Raw genomic sequence first — 20,452 nt, 5'->3', positions numbered from 1 at the left:
ATACATAGGTTATGAAGAAAGTAATAAACACAAAATGATTGACGGCTTGAACAATCAGGTGTTCAGCTATTGAAATATAATAGGTTCAGGTCTCTTAACTCATTGTGTTTTAGATTTAATTCACAGAATTGATCTAAACTTAAATCAGCTGGCTGCATAAGATACAAATTTCTTCCTTGCTCATAGGAAACCTAAAGAATGGATTACAAATTAAATAATCAAGGATTTGAGCACCAGTATACAGGGTATGACGCTCATAGGCAGCAAGGAGAGGTTACATTAAAGAACCAGATGGACTTTGAATCCATAACATGTCACTCGGAGCCCAAGCAGTGAATGATGAACAACAGGCAATAGCCAACATCACACATGTCCAAGTTTAGAAGCCCATTCTCCCCCTCAGCCGGGCTAACATATTCACACTTTCAACTGTGTTTCTACAGCTAGAATATTCTTATCCCCCACAGCCCCCACCGAAAAAAGAGAAGGATAAAACCTAAGCACTAGGGAAAATACATTTTTTCTCTTTTTATTGTGAGTTCTAACATAACTTTTGTTAAACATAGAGCACGTGAACACATGACAGTTTCCTTCATTTGTTCTCACATGGAGCTGATAGAGGAATACTTGGGAGGAATGTTTCTAAAGCCATAGATAGCTTCTATTCCATTTATTTTCTCCTTTTTTTAAAAAAAATATGACAAAGCATTAGAGGAAAAAAAGTTTCTTAAATTGTGAGAATATCAAATATTACCCATCAATCCCTGAATCATGCTATTCAAAGTGCTTAAATCTACACTAAAAATAGAACAAAAAATATACTCCCAATGCAGTTAAATTAACACCTATGGATGCCTAAAATATGACTGTGGTCTGATTACTTCCTCTACACACTTCCATCGTGCACTTGAAAAAAATTGAAAAAAAAAAAAAACCAAAGAAATAAATCAGGCCATTGCCATGTTTACAGTTTTCTGAGCACTGGGGGAGGCTGGAATCCAGTCCAGTGAGATTCACTGCCACCAGTCCCTGACAGGTGTCCATAGTACAAAGTAAACAATGGCCTTCTTGGATTCTGAAAATAACCCAATGTGCAAGGCTGACAAAGTTTATGTGTCCTTGCAGCTTCAGTTCTGGTTTGTGAAAATGTGACACAGGTCCGAGGGGAGCATGGGAATAAAGAACAGATTGTAGAGAAGGACCCCAGGTGACTTGTCATGGAAATAAACAGTTTTTAAGCAAATAAAAATCACTGCACATCCCAAGGATCCTTTACTTTGTCACACAAATACCAAGACCTTTGCATTGTTGCAAAATTCTTATGTTCATCTCGTACATTTGCAATTCAATCTTACCCTCCCAAATGAACTCTTTTGAAGTTTGCACTTTTTTGTGTGTGTGTGGCCAACTCACACCTTTAGTATTGTGACCCAAACTGTAGAATTGTTTTCTCGTTATATGGTGGTAGGAATAAACTGAACATACAACAGTCACGACACAAGCCCACAGGCGATGACTGGCATGGAAGTTCCTACAAGGAATCACTACAGGAATGTATAAGTTCTATATCAGTGTTTTCATCACATTGATTTTTTTTTAACTAAAAGCTACGTAAGTAATATTTCCCTTTAACAATTCCACCCTCTGCAAGTTCCTTGATGACTGATTTTGCATCATCTTCAACATGAATATGTATTAGCTGCTTATGCCATTGATTTCAAACATAAAGCTAAATGGTAAGGGATGAATTTCCTGGGAGCATCAGCTTTCTGTTTCTGAAAGATAGAATTACACAGTTAAAATAAAACGAATTATTTATACAGTAAAATTATTTTAAACACTTTCTCATCTAATTTAAAAACTATCTTGTGTAAATAATGTTTATTTTGAAAATACTGATTTCTGTTGGTACTCATGTTTGACCTCCTGAGTTCTTATATAAACACTTCGATGTTAATAAGTGTTGCTTATGTTCACAAACTGAAACCGAACACTTGATTCTGAATGTAGCGTTGAAAATTAAATACAGTGAATTAACATTTAAATACAAGGGGATCCCATAATAAGTTTCACAGATTTGTTCTGACTCTTTAGAAAATAACATTTCGTATAATACAAGGTGACAAACATATTTGATGACACATCCTGTCCTTCCCTTTGGTTTGGAAGCCTTCAATGTAAATTTCATTTCGACTTGTGTTGATTCACCCTTTTGAGTTAACTTGCCTGGCATTTGCACATAATCTCATTTGCAGAAAAATTATAGAGGGAAAAAGAGGAAGTAGAATATTAAACAAAAACAGCCACAAACACATTCATGCCTTTCCAGGAAGTGATCAAATATAGGGCTTGATTTTTTTTTTGTTTTTTTTGTTTTTGTTTTTTTTTTTGTTTTTGTTTTTTTGTTTTTTGTTTCTTTTGTTGTGTGTGTGTGTGTTTTATATATATATATATATTTATATAAGGGTACATCAACTCATTTAAAAAACAGAAACAACACTCTCTCCCCATTTTCATGCCCTTGATCTTCTCTTCTTAGCACTCTGTAGTGGTCACTGTCAAGTGACTAGCACACTTCTGGGTCTGGAGTGTATTCTGACGAGCAGTGAATTAAATGTTAAGACAGTTAGACCCACCCCCACCCCTCCTCAGAGTTTACACATCATGCCGCCATTAGAAGGGTAGAGGTGGGGAATGAGGTGGGACAAGGAAGAGATTCAGGGCTCTGATTGGCGGGGCCCTCCTATGAACAAGTGTTCTTCTCATCTTTTTTTTTTTTTTCCCAAATGGCAATGCTGGCATTCGTTGCACTGCTCTCTGAAGGCCCACATGGCCCTGCTGATCCTAGGCAGAACCCAAGAGAGGATCCGGTGCTCCTTGTCCCATCGGATAGATTTGTCCAAGCACCCCAAGGAAATGTTAAAAGCAAAACAAAATCAAGAAAAGAAAATAAAACCCATTCTAAAACTAAACTAATGAAGCAAAAAAGGGTTTTCTATCTACACATAAGTCTCTTCTTTAAAAAAATGTAAATTTACAAATTCCAATGACATATAAAACAAAGTCAAAAAATGTAATGGTAAGAGACATGGTAAAACAGGAAGACACTGATGCTACAAAGAAATTGCCAAAAACATATGTACAAGACCCTGTTTTTCCTCGTGTTCTAGAGATTGTAATGCATGTTTTTAACAGCAGCAGTCGAGGATTTAGTTCCAGGCACTGGACTGCAGACTCCACTCAAGCTCCCAGGGACAGGTTGTCCCTTGCTTTTCTGTCACCAAATCACACTGGATATACTGGTCTCCCTTGGCAACAGCGGCAGGATGGCACTGTTTGTGTGGGCCTCATCTGGATTCTGCTCCCTGCTCGATTTTGTCTGTGGCCGCTGCCCGTTGATGAGTGTCATAGGGATGTTACAATAGGTATGCTGATTTCCTATGGAGGTAAGAGGCAGGGTGCCGGTAGGAGGTACGTCGTACTCGTAGCTTCGGTAGTAGTGTTTCTGACGCATTTGTGAATGGTACGTGTTGTGAAAGGTGGAACGGAGATCTGGATGGGCAGTGGCTAGAGCTGTGGAGGTGGCCGCGGCCATGGAAATGGCCGAGACAGTCTGCAGCTCCCCAAAAGGCCCCTGCTCACTAACATCTAAAGCCTGCTCGTGTGTAATGGGTTCTATCCTCTTAAAAGGCATTTCATATTGTAAACGTTTCCAGAACTTAGAGTTCAACTTGTTGCATTTTGGTCCATGCCACTTAATAACCGTCAGGAGCTTGATGGTGTGCTTGAGGGCTTCCACCTCCTGGTAGTTCATAATTCCTCGTAGTTCACTGCATTCGATCAGTATCACTTTAATTTCTCCAGTTACAAGCATGTTTCGAAGTCTGGTCTCCAGCTCAAAGATGCTCCAGCCCCTTCTGACTACATAATTTGGGGTCATGACAATAATCAGCCTCTTGCTTTGATCTACACACCTTGCCACATCTTCAATGTATGCTACAAAAGAGAAAAGAGTTGATCAGAATGACTGGATCAAACATCTGGTCCAGAAAGCCCCAGTAGCTTCTCTTTCACACGTTACGTGAGAATTGTTGCTTGCTGGGTTATACCTCAGAAGATGAAAATAACCAATGACCACAGTGAATAGAGTATGGGCTCTTGCTTTTCTCAATATTAGAAATATTTTTCCTAGGTACAAATCTCGCGCTTGTTTTTTCAAATGTCAAGACTCATAGAAGGAGATGCTTTATAGAATAATGGAACTAGCTTCTCAGGGGTTCAAAAATTAAGTTTCATATAAACACATAATGACATTTCTTTCTTGAGCCACTGATAAATACAATGTTTGATGGATGTAGAGAACCGCAAGTTAAAATTCTGCCTTAAAAAATGATGACACACAGACAAAGAATATGCACACTCTTAAATGAAAACATTAACTTACTTCCAGTTGGAATTAAATCTCTATCTGGTATAAACAACTTATATCCATAGTGCTTTTCAAGCATGTCAGGTAGGATTTCAAGAGCAAAGCGTTCTTCTTCCCCAGTCTCTTGATTCCACTGGTCAGGATCCACTTTGGTGTATGATAAGTATGCATCATAATCTTTATTGTCTGTCAAAAACATTACAAAGTGAAGTTGAAGTCACTACTCTCCAAAGAAAATATTAGGACATGAAAACATTCAACTCTTTTCAAAAACATCTCTAAATGCCCTACTTTGGGGAGACCAAAGAAAGAAGCCTTTATTAATTTTCAATAGGAATTCAAATGATGCCAAATATTGTGGAACTAATGTGGAGGTATAAAGGGTCACATTTTTATTTGTTGTTGTTGTGAATACAGTAGTAAGAAAATTAACAAAAAGGGCGATGAAATGATCTTCCAACATTTTTGACGCACAGGTCATGGAGATTCTTGATTGCTTATAAAAGGCACTTGGTTTGATAGTATGTTCTTACTCTAAATGATTGTACATTCAACTAATCCTGCGTTTAGTCATTTTACTCTGTTGATAAAAAAGAAAACTACACTTGGCTTGCCCATGGAGGAATGATATTTTGATTGTGGGCACTGTACTGATTTTCTGTTAGGGAGAAAATACAATCAAGCATGGAATAATTACTTTTCCACTGAGAGCCAGTTCTTGGATTTGGGGACTAAGAATATTATTTCATTGAATTAATTATTTTAGAACACCATATTGTTTTGCTGATCTCCATTTATCTCACATGTAAAATACTGCCAAATATTTTTACCATGTTTACCAGTTCGACCAGGAGAATAAAAAATTACAATATAAAGGAATGAAACTTAGCTCTAAAATCTGTTTCTTTCATTATTCTTTCCCATTTTTACATGGAAAATCTTAAAATATTTGACTAGCATCATGCATTATCTTTATCTTAATTTTTTAACATTAAACATCCCAAATTTCATATTTGTTGTTTCTAATTAAAATAAGTCATTTATATTCTGGATAGTCTCTCATTCATCTGAGGCATTTTCAGAATGTGATATCAGTATTCATAACTCACCTCAAATCTAAATACTACCAATATACTGAGTTTACCAAATACCAATATCCTTAGTGCTCTTTTGTACTTCCCTGATGATTATCAGTGTATTACTCAATTATCACATCAAGTTGAACTGAAACAGCCCTAAATTTCAGGATGAAATGAGCTTTGTATTTGGCACAGAATACTTAAAACTTTGGGGTTATAAAACATCAAAGACAGAGGGACATCCTTAACTATTGCTCTGGGTGGCTTTGGGGCACTCTTTTTGACTTCAGGGACTATAGCTCACTTTCAGAGATCCATATGGGTGTGTTCATTTCAATGGTCTGATAGTCCTGAGCCATCTTGAAGTTATCCTATAATTACAACTTATTAGGGCAAACTCGGAACTATTCACTGCATCTGATTTTAACACAGGTATATAAGAAACTAACACCTCCACTATAGGATGTCTGAAAGAAAACTTTTAGGTATAGAAGATTAAACAACAACAACAACAACAACAACCAGGCTTTAGGTTAAAAAAACGTTTAGGAGCGCCTGGGTGGCTCAGCAGTTGAGCATCTGCCTTCAGCTCAGGGTGTTATCCTGGGGTCTTGGGATCGAGTTCTGCATTGAGCCTGCTTCTCCCTCTGCCTGTCTCTGCCTCTCTCTCTGTGTCTCTCATGGATAAATAAATAAAATCTTTAAAAAAAAGAAGGTTTAGAAAAATAGCAATCATCCCAAACATGCCATACTCTGATATTTGGTATTTTCTTTATTCTTCAATCAGGAAATAGTACATATTATAAATAAAATTCAATTTTCACCAAAAAATGATGATTACATTTGCTACATCAGGTCATTCACATATGCCAGCAGTCTATAGTGGCACCATTTTGTTGATGTAAACACTTTAGTTGAGTAAGAAATAATAGAAAATAGTACATAATAAAGCTAGTGTGTAATACACATTAAAATTTATTTACTTATTTTTAAAAAGGTTTTATTTATTTATTTGAGAAAGAGAGAGTGAGCACAAGCAGAGGGAGGAGCAGAGGGAGAAGCAGACTCTCCTGCTGAGCGGGGAGCTTAACGTAGGGCTCAATCCTAGGATCCCGGGATCATGGCCTGAGCTGAAGGCAGATGCTTCATTGACTGAGCCACCCAAGCACCCTACCAGTTAACATTTAATTAAAATGTCCATTCAATAGATATTCACATGTCATATCTATGAGATAGAAGACTTCCTTTACAATCCCAGTCAGTAACTTCCAATCTAGTAGGTGCAGGTCAGTCAACAGTTTATTTCTAGAGGACAAACATGTTGCTAAGAGTCGTACAGGGGTCATGGGCCAAAGGGAGGACTCCTTGAACCAGACTGTGAATTATAGACTGATTTCTCCCATATACTATTTTCTTTCTTGAAGGTTGTTTCCTTCCAGTTTGCTACAAAATACCATATAACATACTGAAGTTTGCCCAGATCTGGGAAGTGTAATGACTAGATCCTCATTCTTAGCCCTTTGTCTTTTCTAAGGTGAAAAATATTTGAAAAGCAGATCAATATGAACACCAATAGGAACAGAGAACTTATGACTCAGAAAAGATGTGAACACTGATACGGTACTGATACTGGTAAATTCCAGCTTGATATCACTATTGCTTACATGATGCTGGGTCCCTGTCTCTTCCATGGACATCTCTCTTATATCTCAGAAATGCTGTTATCTCTCAATGTTTTCTGTGACCTGCTTCATTTCTCTCTCAGCCCACTTTCCCTTAAACATCTCCTCTCCTCCTATGACATCAATAATCACTTCTATGTAGCTAACTTCCTAATTTAGATGTGCAGTCCTGTTTTTTTTCTCGTAAACTACCAACCATACCCTAATCCTACCTGGACCCTTTAATTTGGATGCTCAGTGTGTACCTCACATTTAACATGCTCACAACAAAACAAGCTTCCCATCTCAAGCTCTGTTCTTCACCTTTTATTCCACTTTGATAACAGGACAATCTCACTTGTTTAGTCTCCAAATGTCAGACGTATGTTCCACCTATCCTTTTTAATTACTAATAACCTTATAGCATTCATTGGTAAAAGTCCTTTGGATTCTACTTCCATCCTGGGTCAGGCCCTACTCATTTCTTAGCTGTTATAATTCTATTTTAGTAGGTCTTCCTCTCTGTTTCTTTCTCCTTGTGGGCCATTCCACATAGAGTTGTAAAATTTATCTTCCCAAATATCACCACTGCTTATGGAATCTCGGAAAGTCTTTATGGTTACTCATTGTCAAAACACCAGCAACTAGATCTATCGTTGATTTCTTTTGAATGTGAGTCTGATATCTTTGACTTGGAGGTGATCTTTTTTTCCCATGTACAATATTATTGTGCTCATATCTTTTTTTTCTTTGACTACAATATCCTTGACTCAGATATCTCATCAGGGCTTAGTAGATGCTCAAACAGATCTGTTGATTAAATAAATGAATAATCTTTCATTTGCATATCACATGACTTATATCTTACAGCCAGTGTGGGGATTTTCTCAAGACCTGGGCTATCTTCTAGGAGAAATGGCTTTGGAGATAACACTCCATGCTGCCTAAACTCCTTAAGGAATTACTAGGAGCTATGGGGTCAGCATTTAACAAGTTTCCTTTGGAATAGCCTTGAACTGTACTTTCTCAGTGTAACCCAAGGGAAGATCTTAGAGTCCTTGTGAACTCCTCTGAAAAAGTCGTTTTCAGACTTGAGCATGAATGACAACAATTTGGACAGCTTGCTAAAATATAGATTGATATGGGGCGCCTGCGTGGCTCAGTCAGTTAAGTGTCTGCCTTCAGCTTAGCTCATGATCCTAGGGTCCTGGGATTGAGCCCCACATTGGGCTCCTTGTTTAGTGGGGAGTCAGCTTCTCCCTCTCCCTCTGCCTGCTGATGCCCCTGCTTGTGCTCTCTCACACACATACTCTCTCTGTCATATACATAAGTAAAATATTTAAAAAAAATACAGATTATTGAGCCCTACTTCCAGAGTGTTCCACTCAATAGTTCTAGAGTAAGTCCTGAGCATTTGCATTTTTTAGAGATTTACTTATTGATTTGACAAGCAGAGAGAGAGAGAGAGAGAGAGAGAGAGAGAGAATGAGCAGGAGGGGCAGGGAGGGAGAGAGATTCTTAAGCAGGCTCCACTCTGAGTGTGGAGCACTACCTGGGGTTCAAACTCATAACCCCAAGATCATGACCTAAGCTGAAACCAAGGGTCAGATGCCTAACTGACCATGCCATCCAGAAGCCCCAAGAATTTGCATTTACAGCAACATATTGGGTAACGCTGCTGCTGGTCCAGGGACTACGCTTTGAGGAACTCTGCTCTAGGACAGGGTACAGGCATCCAGAAGGCTCAAAGGCATCAGAGAACAGCAGTCAGCTGCTAGGAAATTGAGCAGACAACAACAAAACTAAACACTGCAGCATCAGATCTATGATAAGTGGTGCTGATACTTACAGAGGATGTACTCTAAACAAAGAAGCTGAAAATCCACACTTTCATCAAAAAGGAAGTAGGTTCTTGCCCAGAGTAATATATACATTAACTGTATTAGGCTTAAATGAACCTCAGAAATTGGTGCTAAGGCCTCAGTCAGTTTTCTATCTCTTTATGTCAGCTGGACAAATTTATAGTGGTTAAGCTGATATCTCTTGGATAAAAAGGAGTCACTCACATGCAGATCATCTTGGTAGTAAATGTGGCTCAAAAGCCCCTTGTGAGCATCTGCAGCAGCATCCTCAATCAATGGAACACTTGATTGATATCTAATTCCCCTTTTTCCCCCTGAGTCTATATCAGAGCAGAAATGGACTGGGCATTTATTTACTACCAGAAGGAAACGCCTGATTTAAAAGTTATCAGACTGCAAACATCACGCCAGATACCATACTAAATCCAGCAATGTTCTCTGACCCGAAATCATATGGATTCTAAGGTTTCTTCCATTTTCCCAATTATCAGATGAATGTGAAATCTTGGGTAACATCCTTTCAATTTGGTTTAATATCTGTGAGAACATATACTGACTAATCTTCATGTTTGAGCTTTATGTGACTGGAGAAATTTGGAAAAATCAACATTTTTATAATCATTGAAACAACAAAATGATGTTTTTAAAGAATGGGTCTGCAATCTTTTCAATTCAACTTAAGTTTATAAACAGCTTCAAAGTGGTAAATAATAATAGGCTAGTACAAGACTATATTTCTTATTCTAAACTTTATTCTTTGTGCTCGCTTCAGCAGCACAGATACTAAACTTTATTCTTTAAATTTTATTTTCTGTAATTTAAATCCTTAACTATAATTCTGTTCACTGCAAAGATGGAAAACAGCTGGTGTACATACTCTGCAATAGTTTGCACAAATTCGAATATAGTCATTGATTTACTCTTCCCATGACTTTCAAGCGATTCTGATTGCAACGTTTAACAAAAAAAATGAAAAATGGGTTTGATGTCAGCAAAATGGCCAAATAAGACATCCATGCATAAATACTCTCAGCCATGGTCCAGAGCAAGTCCTGTCTACCCAGGGCCCCAGAGAGTAATCAGGCTGCTCTCCCAGGGATCCGCTGGGAGCCATATCTGTCCACATACCTGGTAAAAGCCCGCTGACTAAAGATTCCAACTCTGGACCTTGAAATGGACAATTATACAAACACTGTTTTACTGAGCAAAGTACTAGAGGCAGGTCCATACATCCAGGCACCAGAGAAGGTCCTTGACCACCTGAACCCCTGGTAACAAGCCTGCCAAACACGTTGCTCACTGCAGACCCAGAAACAGTCGCAAAATTGGCTCAAACCCAGGATGACTATAACTCTGGAGGCAATCTCACTGGCTTGGGAAACAGACAGGAGAAGGACTTTACCTGCTGAAACCATTCTATAGAGACTATAAGAGGTGTTTGTTCCTTCAAATGCACAGACATCAATGCAAAGGTACATAGATCATGAAGAATCAGGCAAACACAACACCAAAGAAAACTAATCAAGTTACAGTAACCACCACAAAGAAATGGAGGTATACAATTTGTTTGACAGAGAATTCAAGATAATCATCTGAGGGGCGCCTGGGTGGCTCAGTGGTTGAGCATCTGCCTTTGGCTCAGTTCTTGATCCCTGGGTCCTGGGATTGAGTCCCACATTGGGATCCCCGCAGGGAGTCTGCTTCTCCCTCTGCCTATGTCTCTGCCTCTCTCTGTGTGTGTCTCTCATGAATAAATAAATAGAATCTTTAAAAAACAAAACAAAACAAAACAAAATAATCATCTTAAATAAACTATAGAAACTGAACTGTAGAAACCTTGCAGGCCAGGAGGGAATGGGATAAAATATTCAAAGTGATGAAAGAAAAAAATGTCAACCAAGAATACAAGAGCACTATACTCAGAAAAGCAGTCCTTCAAAACTAAGGAGAGATAAAGTCATTCCCAGACAAACAAAACCCAAGGGAGTTCATCACCACTAGATCTGCCTTACAAGAAATGCTAAAGGAAGTTTTTCAAGTTGAAATGAAAGGACATTAAGTAAGAACATGAAAACATAAAAATATAAAACTCAATGGTAAAGGTAAATATACAAATTCAGAATACCCTAATACTGTAATGGTGGTATAAATCACTTTTATCTCTAGTATAGAAATCAACAAAATAATATTAAAAATAACTACAATTATTTATACTAGTTCTATGAAAATAACTATTGGTTATTTTGATAGGGATTGCATTAATTCTGTACATTGTTTTAGGTAGTGTGGACATTTTAACAATATTTGTTCATGAACATGAAATTTCTTTCCTTTTGTTCGTGTTGTCTTTAACCTCTTTCATCAGTCTTTCATAGTTTTCAGAGTACAGGTCTTTTACCTCCTTGGTTAAGTTTATTCTTAGGCATTTTAATATTTTTGGTGTAATTGTAAATGGGCTTTCTTAATTTCTCTTTCTGTTGCTTCATTACTGTTGTATAGAAGAGCAATAGAACAAATAATCCAAAACTTTGAATGGAACCACAAAACCCGCCAAATAGCCAAAAGAATCTTGAAAAAGAAAAACAAAGCTGGAGGTTTCACAATTTATCACAATTCCAGATTTCAAGTTATACTACAAAGCTGTAGTAATCAAAACACGATGGTACTGACACAAAAATAGACACATAGATCAATGGAACAGGATAGAAAGCTTAGAAATAAACCCATTATATGGTCAATTAATTTTTTTTAGGGTTGAATCATTTAACTATTTACTTCCTAACCACCAGATACATACATTTATACACAATGCACACACTTCTCACTGTGAACAATAGTAATACAGGAATTGAGAAAAAAAATTCATAAAGATCTGAGGATGAGTCCATATTTCAATGTATTGTATACATATTGTATGATATTCTCAGTATATCATACAATAGAAAATTAAAAAACAAATTGTTTTTTTTTAAGATTTTATTATTCATTTGAGGCAGACAGACAGAGAGAGCATGAGCAGGGGAGAGGGTCAGAGGAAGAGGAAGAAGCAGATTCCTCCACTGATGTGCTCAATCCCAGGATCCTGAGATCATGACCTGAGCTGAAGACAGACACTTAACAGACTGAGGCACCTGGGCGCCTCAATAGCAAATTATTTTTAATGAATTAAAAGGCTTTCTTTCATGTACAAATTAGCCCTAAGTTGTATTTGTGTTTGTATGTGTGTATGCACATTTACATTTTCTTTGTTTATTTTAGAAACATTGAATGAACTTAATAAATGACTTCAGTGATACAGGACAATACAATTTCCTAATTTTCCAAATCCTGTATTCCTTATATATTGTTATAACATGATCTCAAGAGGTGACTGCAATTGTGATAATAAAAGACAAAAAATACTAATGTAACTACTTATCTAATTTTTTCAAGTGAGAAAATTAGTGGCAGTCAAGACTAATTGATAAAAGAGTATCATTTCATAGAATAAAACAATAGAAAATAAAAACCCTCACTCCTTCAAATGCTTTTTAATTGTTGCATAATTATAAGAATGTTGTTTTAAAGTGATGTGACCCATAAAATAATTTCAAATTGTAGATGGTGATGCTGATATATTTAAAATTATATTTTGTCATATTACCAACTATTATCATCAAATCAAATAGGAAAACATCAGTGCTAATTGTGGCTTTTTTTTTTTATTCTTAAGTGGAACCCAATGCAGGGCTTGAACTTACGACCATGAGCTCAAGACCTGAGCTGAGATCAAGAGTTGAACGCTTAACCGACTGAGCCACCTAGGCATCCCTTTATTCTGTTTGTAAAAAAGAACTTCTGGTGCCTTTGTGTATCAAGTAAATGGATCTTAAAAATGGATCTGTAGTGACTGAGTTTCTTTTACTAGGATTTTCTGGATGACGGGAACTTCAGATTTTCTTCTTTGTAACATTCTCCTTAATCTACAGTGCTATTGTGTGGGGAAATATTCTCATGACGGTCACAGTGACATTTAGTTCCAACCTTCATTCTCCCTTGTACTTTCTCCTTGGAAACCTCTCTTTTGGGTACGTGTCTCTCCACTGTCACCACACCCAAAATGATCACAGACTTGCTTAAACACAAGACCATCTCCATATGGGGCTTCATGACTCAGATGTTCTTTATGCACTTGTTTGGGGATGCTGAGATGACTCTGGACCATTCTCTTACACCATACATAAAGATAAACTCAAAATGGATGAAAGATCTAAATGTGAGACAAGACACCTTCAAAATCCTAGAGGAGAACACAGCAGCATCCTTTTTGAAGTTGGCCACAGTAACTTCTTGCAAGATACATCCATGAAGGCAAGAGAAACAAAAGCAAAAATGAACTATTGGGACTTCATCAAGATAAGAAGCTTTTGCACAGCAAAAGAAACAGTCAACAAAACGAAAAGACAACCTACAGAATGGGAGAAGATATTTGCAAATGACATATCAGATAAAGGACTAGTATCCAAGATCTATAAAGAACTTATTAAACTCAACAGCAAAGAAACAAACAATCCAATCATGAAATGGGCAAAAGACATGAACAGAAATCTCACAGAGGAAGACACAGACATGGCCAACAAGCACATGAGAAAATGCTCCGCATCACTTGCCATCAGGGAAATACAAATCAAAACCACAATGAGATCCCACCTCACACCAGTGAGAATGGGGAAAATTAACAAGACAGGAAACAACAAATATTGGAGAGGATGTGGAGAAAGGGGAACCCTCCTGCACTGTTGGTGGGAATGTGAACTGGTGCAGCCACTCTGGAAAACTGTGTGGAGGTTCCTCAAAGGGTTAAAAATAGATCTGCCCTACGACCCAGCAATTAGCACTGCTGGGGATTTACCCCCAAAGATACAGATGCAGTGAAATGCTGGGACACCTGCACCCCAATGTTTATAGCAACAATGTCCACAATAGCCAGACTGTGGAAGGAGCCTCGGTTTCCATCGGAAGATGAATGGATAAAGAAGATGTGGTCTATGTATACAATGGAATATTACTCAGCCATTAGAAACGACAAATACCCACCATTTGCTTCGACGTGGATGGAACTGGAGGGTATTATGCTGAATGAAATAAGTCAATCGGAGAAGGACAAACATTATATGGTCTCATTCATTTGGGGAATATAAAAAATAGTGAAAGGGAATAAAGGGGGAAGGAGATAAAATGAGTGGGAAATATCAGAGAGGGAGACAGAACATGAGAGACTCCTAACTCTGGGAAAAGAACAAGGGGTGGTGGAAAGAGAGGTGGGCGGGGGGTGGGGGTGACTGGATGATGGGCACTGAGGGGGGCACTTGATGGGATGAGCACTGGCTGTTATGCTATATGTTGGCAAATTGAACTCCAATAAAAAAAATTGTCCATGACAGTATCATAAACCAACTCAGCAGCCTGTGGCTCATGATTGTACTATAGTGCAGGGGTTTATATATGGCTACATATCTGTCAAAATCCATGGCTATCAAAATGGTCAATTAATCTTTGACAAAAGAAGCAAGAATATGCAATGGGAAAAAGACAATCTCTTCAACAAATGGTGTTGGAAAAACTGGACTGCTTCATGCAAAAGAAGGAAACTGGACCACTTTCTGACACTATACAAAAAATTAAATCAAAATAGATTAAAGACCTAAATGTGAGACCTGAAACCATAAGAATCTTGTAAGAGAGCACAGGCAGGAATTTGACTAATATCAGCTGTAGCAACATTTTTCTACATAGGGCTCCTGAGGCACGGGAAATAAAAGCCAAAATACACTATTGGAGGTACACCAAACTAAAAAACTTCAGCATAACAACAACAACAAAAAGCAATCAACAAAACTAAAAGACAACTTACAGAATGGGAGAAGCTATTTGCAAATGACATATCCAATAGAAGGTTAATATCCAAAATGTGTAAAGAATTTATACAGTTCGACACAAAAAACAAATAATCAAATTAAAAATGGGCAGAAGACATGAACAGAAATTTCTCTGAAGAAGATGTACAGATGGCCAACAGCATGTGAAAAGATGCACAACATCACTCATCATCAGGGAAATGCAAATCAAAACCACAGAGAACTATCACCTATGCCTGTCAGAATGGTTAACATCAAAAACACAAGAAACAAGTGTTGAGGAGGATGTGGAGAAATAGGAATCCTCGTGCACTGTTGGTGGGAATGTGAAATGGTGCAGCCACTGTGGAAAACAGTATGGAGGTTCTTCAAAAATTTAAAAATAGAACTACCTTATGATTCGATAATTGCACTACTGAGTATTTAGTATTTACCCAAAGAATACAGAAACACTAATTTGAAAGGATATACGCACCTGTATGTTTACTGCAGCATTATTTACAATAATGAAATCATGAAAGTCACCCAAGTGTCTATTGATAGATAAATGGATAAAGATGTGGTATGTATATACAATGGAATATTATTCAACCATAAAAAGAATAAATCTTGTCATTTGCTACAACATGGATGGAGCCAGAAAATGCTAAGTGAAATAAGTCAGAGAGAAAGACAAATACCATGTGATTTCACTCCTATGTGGAACTTAAGAAACAAAATAAATGAACAAAGGGAAAAGAAAAGAGAAAGGAGACAAAGCAAGAAACAGGCTCTTAACTCTAGAGAACAAATTGATGGTTAGCAGAGGGAATGTGAATGGGGGGAATGGGTGAAATAGGTGATGGGAATTAAAAAATACACTTATGATGAGCACTGAATGATGTATAGAATTGTTGAACTAGGACACTGTATACCTGAAACTAAAATAATGTTTGTTAACTATACTGCAGTTAAGATAAAAAACTTGGGACGCCTGGGTGGCTCGGTGGTTGAACTTCTGCCTTCGGTTCAGGTCGTGATCCTGGGGTCCCAGGATCGAGTCCTACATTGGGCTCCTCATAAGGAGCCTGATTCTCCCTCTGCCTATATCTCTGCCTCTCTCTGTGTGTCTCTCATGAGTAAATAAATAAAATATTTTTTAAAATAAAATAATAAAATATAATAAAAAACTTAAGAAAAAAATAACTACAAGACAAATCATAAAACAGACTATTAACTATAGAGAACAAACAGATGGTTACCAGAGGGGGAGTGGATGAGAGTATGGGTGAAGAGGATTCAAAGTACACTTATCTTGATGAGCACTGAGCAGTAAATGGAACTGTTGAATCAGTATATTGTACACCTGACACTAATAATACTCTATGTTCACTACACTGGAATTAAAATAAAATTAAAAATAATAACTATAGGTATAATAATTTCTTAATGGATGCACAATATAAAAATATGTAAATTATGACAATTGCATAAATTATGGGAGGAGGAAAGTAAAAATGTAGACTTCTGTATGCAATTGAAGGTAAGTTGTCATCAACTTAAAATAGTCTGTTAGATCTATTATATGTTTCCTGTAAACCTCATGGTATCCACAAAGAAGAAACCTAGAGTAGATACACATAAGTTAAAGACAAAGAAATTAAAGCATATGAGTTAAAAAAAATCACAGAAGAGAGCAAGAGAGGAAGAGGAGGAAAAACAAACCAAACAGAAAATAACTAACAAAATGGCAATAGTAAGTCCTTACCTTTTAATAATCACTTTAAACATAAATGGATTAAATTCTCCAATCAAGCAACAAAGAGTGGCTGAATAGATAATAAAAAAAAGATCCAACAATATGCTGCATACAAGAGATTCACTTTATTTTTTTAAGATTTTTTATTTATTTGATACACACACACACACAAAGAGAGAGAGAGAGAAACAGGCAGAAGGAGAAGCAGGCTCCATGCAGGGAACCTGACGTGGGACTCAATCCCGGGTCTCCAGGATCATGCCCTGGGCGGAAGGCGCTAAACCACTAAGCCACCAGGGCTGCCCTCACTTTATCTTTAGAGACATACATAGGCTGAAAGTGAAAGAATGGAAAAAGATTTTCCTGCAAATGGCAACTAAAAGAAAACAAGAGTGGCTATATTTATACCAGATAAAATAGATTTGTGATGAAAACTGGTTACCAGGAGAAAGAAGGTCACTGTATACTATATTGTGGTATTCATCAAGAAGATATGATAACTGTAAATATATATACACCCAATATTGGGAGTATGTAAATATGCAAATATTAGCAGAGCTGAGGGGAAAATAGCAATATAATAATATTAGCAGGTTTCAATACCCCACTTTTAATATTGGATATATCATTGAGATAAAAAGTTAATAATTAAACAGTAGATTTAAAGAACACTGTAGACCAAATGGACCTAACAGATAAAAAGAACATCCCAGCAAAAGTAGCAAAAGACACATTCTTCTCAATGAATAAACATTCTTCATTTTCTCAATGAATAAACATTCTTCATTTTTAAAAGGATTTCATGTATTTATTCATGAGAAACATAGACAGAGAGAGGCACAGATATAGGAAGAGGGAGAAGCAGGCTCCCTGCAAGGAACTCAATGTGAGTTTCGATCCCGGATCTTGGGATCACGCCCTGAGCTGAAGGCAGATGCTCAAATGCTAAGCCACCCAGGTGTCCCATGAACATTCTTTAGGATAGATCATATGTTGGGCTACAATATCATATGAAGTATCTTTTTTCTGACCACAAAGGTTTGCAAGAATATGGAAAAATTCACAAATATGTGGATATTACATAATACACTCCTGAACAAGTGATAGGTCCAAGAAGAAAGCAAAGGGTAAATCAGAAAATATCTTGAGACAAACAAAAATGGAAATACAACACAACAAAAATTGAGATGAAGCAAAGCAGTTCTAAGGAGAAAATTTATAGTGATAAATACCTGAATCTGAGAGAAAAGAAAGATCTCAAATAAATAATCTAAATTATACCTCAAGGAATTAGAAAAAGAAGAACAATCTGACCTCAAGTTAGTAGAAGACGGAAATAATAAAGACTACAGCAGAAACAAATGAAATACAGGGCAGCTTGGGTGGCTCAGCAGTTTAGCACTGCCTTCAGCCCAGGGAGCCTGCTTCTCCCTCTGCCTGTGTCTCTGCCCCTCTCTCTCTCTCTCTCTGTCTCTGTATCTCTTATGAGTAAATAAATAAAATCTTAAAGAAAGGAAATAAATGTAATACAGAATAGAGAGACAATAGAAAAAAAATCAATGAAATGAAAAGTTGGGTTTTTTAAAAGGTAAACAATATTGATAACATTTACCTAGACTAACCAAGAAGAAAAGAGAAAAGTTAAATAAACACAGCTATAAATGAGAAAGAAATACATTGCAGAAATACAAAGGACCCCAAGAGGATATGATGAACAATAACATGACAACACTTTGGATAACCTAGGAAAAATGGATAAATTCCCAGAGACACACAACCTCCCATGACTGAGTTGTGAAGATATAGAAAATCTGAACAGACCAATAGCTAAGAAATTGGAGCAGTAGTAAAAAAACTGCCAACAAAGACAAGCCTAGGACCAGATGGTTTCACTGAGGAAGTCTACCAAATATTTAAAGAAGAAGTAATGCCAATCCTTCTCAAACTTTTCCAAAATATTGAAGAGGATGGAATATCCCCAAACTCATTTTATGAGGCCAGATTTATCTTGATACCAAAGCCAGATAAGATTATGACAAACATCCCTTGTAGTTGTTCCTTGTAGTATTCATCAGAAATATCCAATATTCTGACATACTCTGCCAGAAATATCCAATATATCTAATGAATATAGATACAAAAATTCTTGACAAAATACTAGCAAACCAAATTAAACAGCACATTAAAAGGATAATACAACATGGTCGAGTGAGATTTAACCCTGGGATGCAAGGATAGATCAATATATGCAAATCAATAAACATGATATTCCACATTAATAGGATGAAGGACAGGGATGCCTGGGTAGCTCAGTGGCTGAGCGTCTGCCTTCAGCTCAGGGTGTGATCCCAGGGTCCAGGATCGAGTCCCACATTGGGGTCCCTGTGAGGATCCTGCTTCTCCCTCTGTCTCTGCCTATCTCTGTGTGTCTCTCATGAACAAATAAATAAAATCTTAAAAAAATAAGATGATGTACACAAATCATATGATCTTGTAAATAGATTCAGAAAAAGAGTGTGACAAAAAATGTATAATTTCATTGTAAAAGCTCTCAGTAAATTAGTTTTAGAAGCAGCATACCTCAACATAATAAAGGCCATATCTCACAAACCCACGGCTACGATCATACTCAATGAAAGCTGAAGGATTTCCTTCTAAATTCAAGAACAAGGTAAGGGTGTCCACTCTCACCACTCCTATTCAATATAGTACTCGCAGTTCTAGCTGGAGCAATTAAGCAAAGAAATAAAAGGCACTTAAATAGGAAAAAAAGAAGTAAAATTTTCTCTTTGCAGATAACATGATTTTACATATAATAAAACCTAAAGACTCCACAAAAAACCTGTTACAACTATTCAACAAACTCAGGAAAGTTTCAGGATACAAAGCCAACATGTAAAAACCTGTTATGTTTTTATACAATAACAACAAATCATCTGGAAAAAAAAACAAAGAAAATAATCTCATTTACAGTAGCATCAAAAATAATAAAATACTGAGGAATAAATTTAACCAAAGAGGTGAAAGATCTATACATTGAAAATTATAAGACATTAATAAAAGAAACTGAAGACACAAATGAAAAGACATCCCATGTTCACAGATCAGAATAATTAATATTATTAAAATGTCCATACTACTCAAAGCCATCTACAAATTCAATACAACCCCTATCAAAATTCCAAGGGCATTTTTCAGAGATATAGAAGAAACCATCCTAAAATTCATATGGAACTTAAAAAGACCCTGAATACTAAAATTAACAAGTCAGGAAACAACAGATGCTGGTGAGGATGTGGAGAAAGGGGAATGCTATTACACTATTGGTGTGAATGTAAACTGGTACAGCTACTCTGGAAAACAGTATGGAGGTTCCTCAAAAAGTTAAAAATAGGGGTGCCTGGGTAGCTCAGTCACTTGAGCATCTGCCTTCAGCTCAGGTCATGATCCCTGGATCCTGAGATCAAGCCCCACATCGGGCTCCCTGCTCAGCAGGGAGCCTGCTTCTCCCTCTACTGCTCCCCTTGCTTGTGCTCTCTCTTTCTCTCTCTCTCTGTCAAATAAATAAATAAAATCTTTTTTTTAAAAAAGTTAAAAATAGGGCAGCCCGGGTGGCGCAGCGGTTTGGTGCCGCCTGCAGCCTGGGGTGTGATCTTGGAGACCCGGAATCGAGTCCCACGTCGGGCTCCCTGCATGGAGCCTGCTTCTCCCTCTGTCTGTGTCTCTGCCTCTCTCTCTGTGTGTGTGTCTATGAATAAATAAATAAAATCTGCCTCTGTGTGTGTG

General features: G+C 37.2%; 1 protein-coding gene across 1 annotated transcript in view; it reads right to left on the bottom strand.

Moving 5' to 3' along the window:
* Positions 1-3,277: 3,277 nt before the first annotated feature.
* The window catches only part of IL1RAPL1 (interleukin 1 receptor accessory protein like 1), a 1,192,989-nt gene continuing 1,175,814 nt past the window's right edge, over positions 3,278-20,452 (bottom strand). The window contains exons 10-11 of the mRNA XM_055337995.1: positions 4,445-4,615; positions 3,278-3,996 (exon numbers count right to left, since the gene is read on the bottom strand). Coding sequence (XP_055193970.1) covers positions 3,278-3,996; positions 4,445-4,615 — 890 coding nt within the window. The remainder of the gene's footprint in view (positions 3,997-4,444; positions 4,616-20,452) is intronic.

The sequence above is a fragment of the Nyctereutes procyonoides genome, unplaced genomic scaffold (genome assembly GCF_905146905.1).
Source record: "Nyctereutes procyonoides isolate TBG_1078 unplaced genomic scaffold, NYPRO_anot_genome, whole genome shotgun sequence".
NCBI classification, from domain to species: Eukaryota; Metazoa; Chordata; class Mammalia; order Carnivora; family Canidae; genus Nyctereutes; species Nyctereutes procyonoides.
Note: the sequence above shows the minus strand (reverse complement) of the source record. Positions and strands in the feature narration are given on the sequence as shown.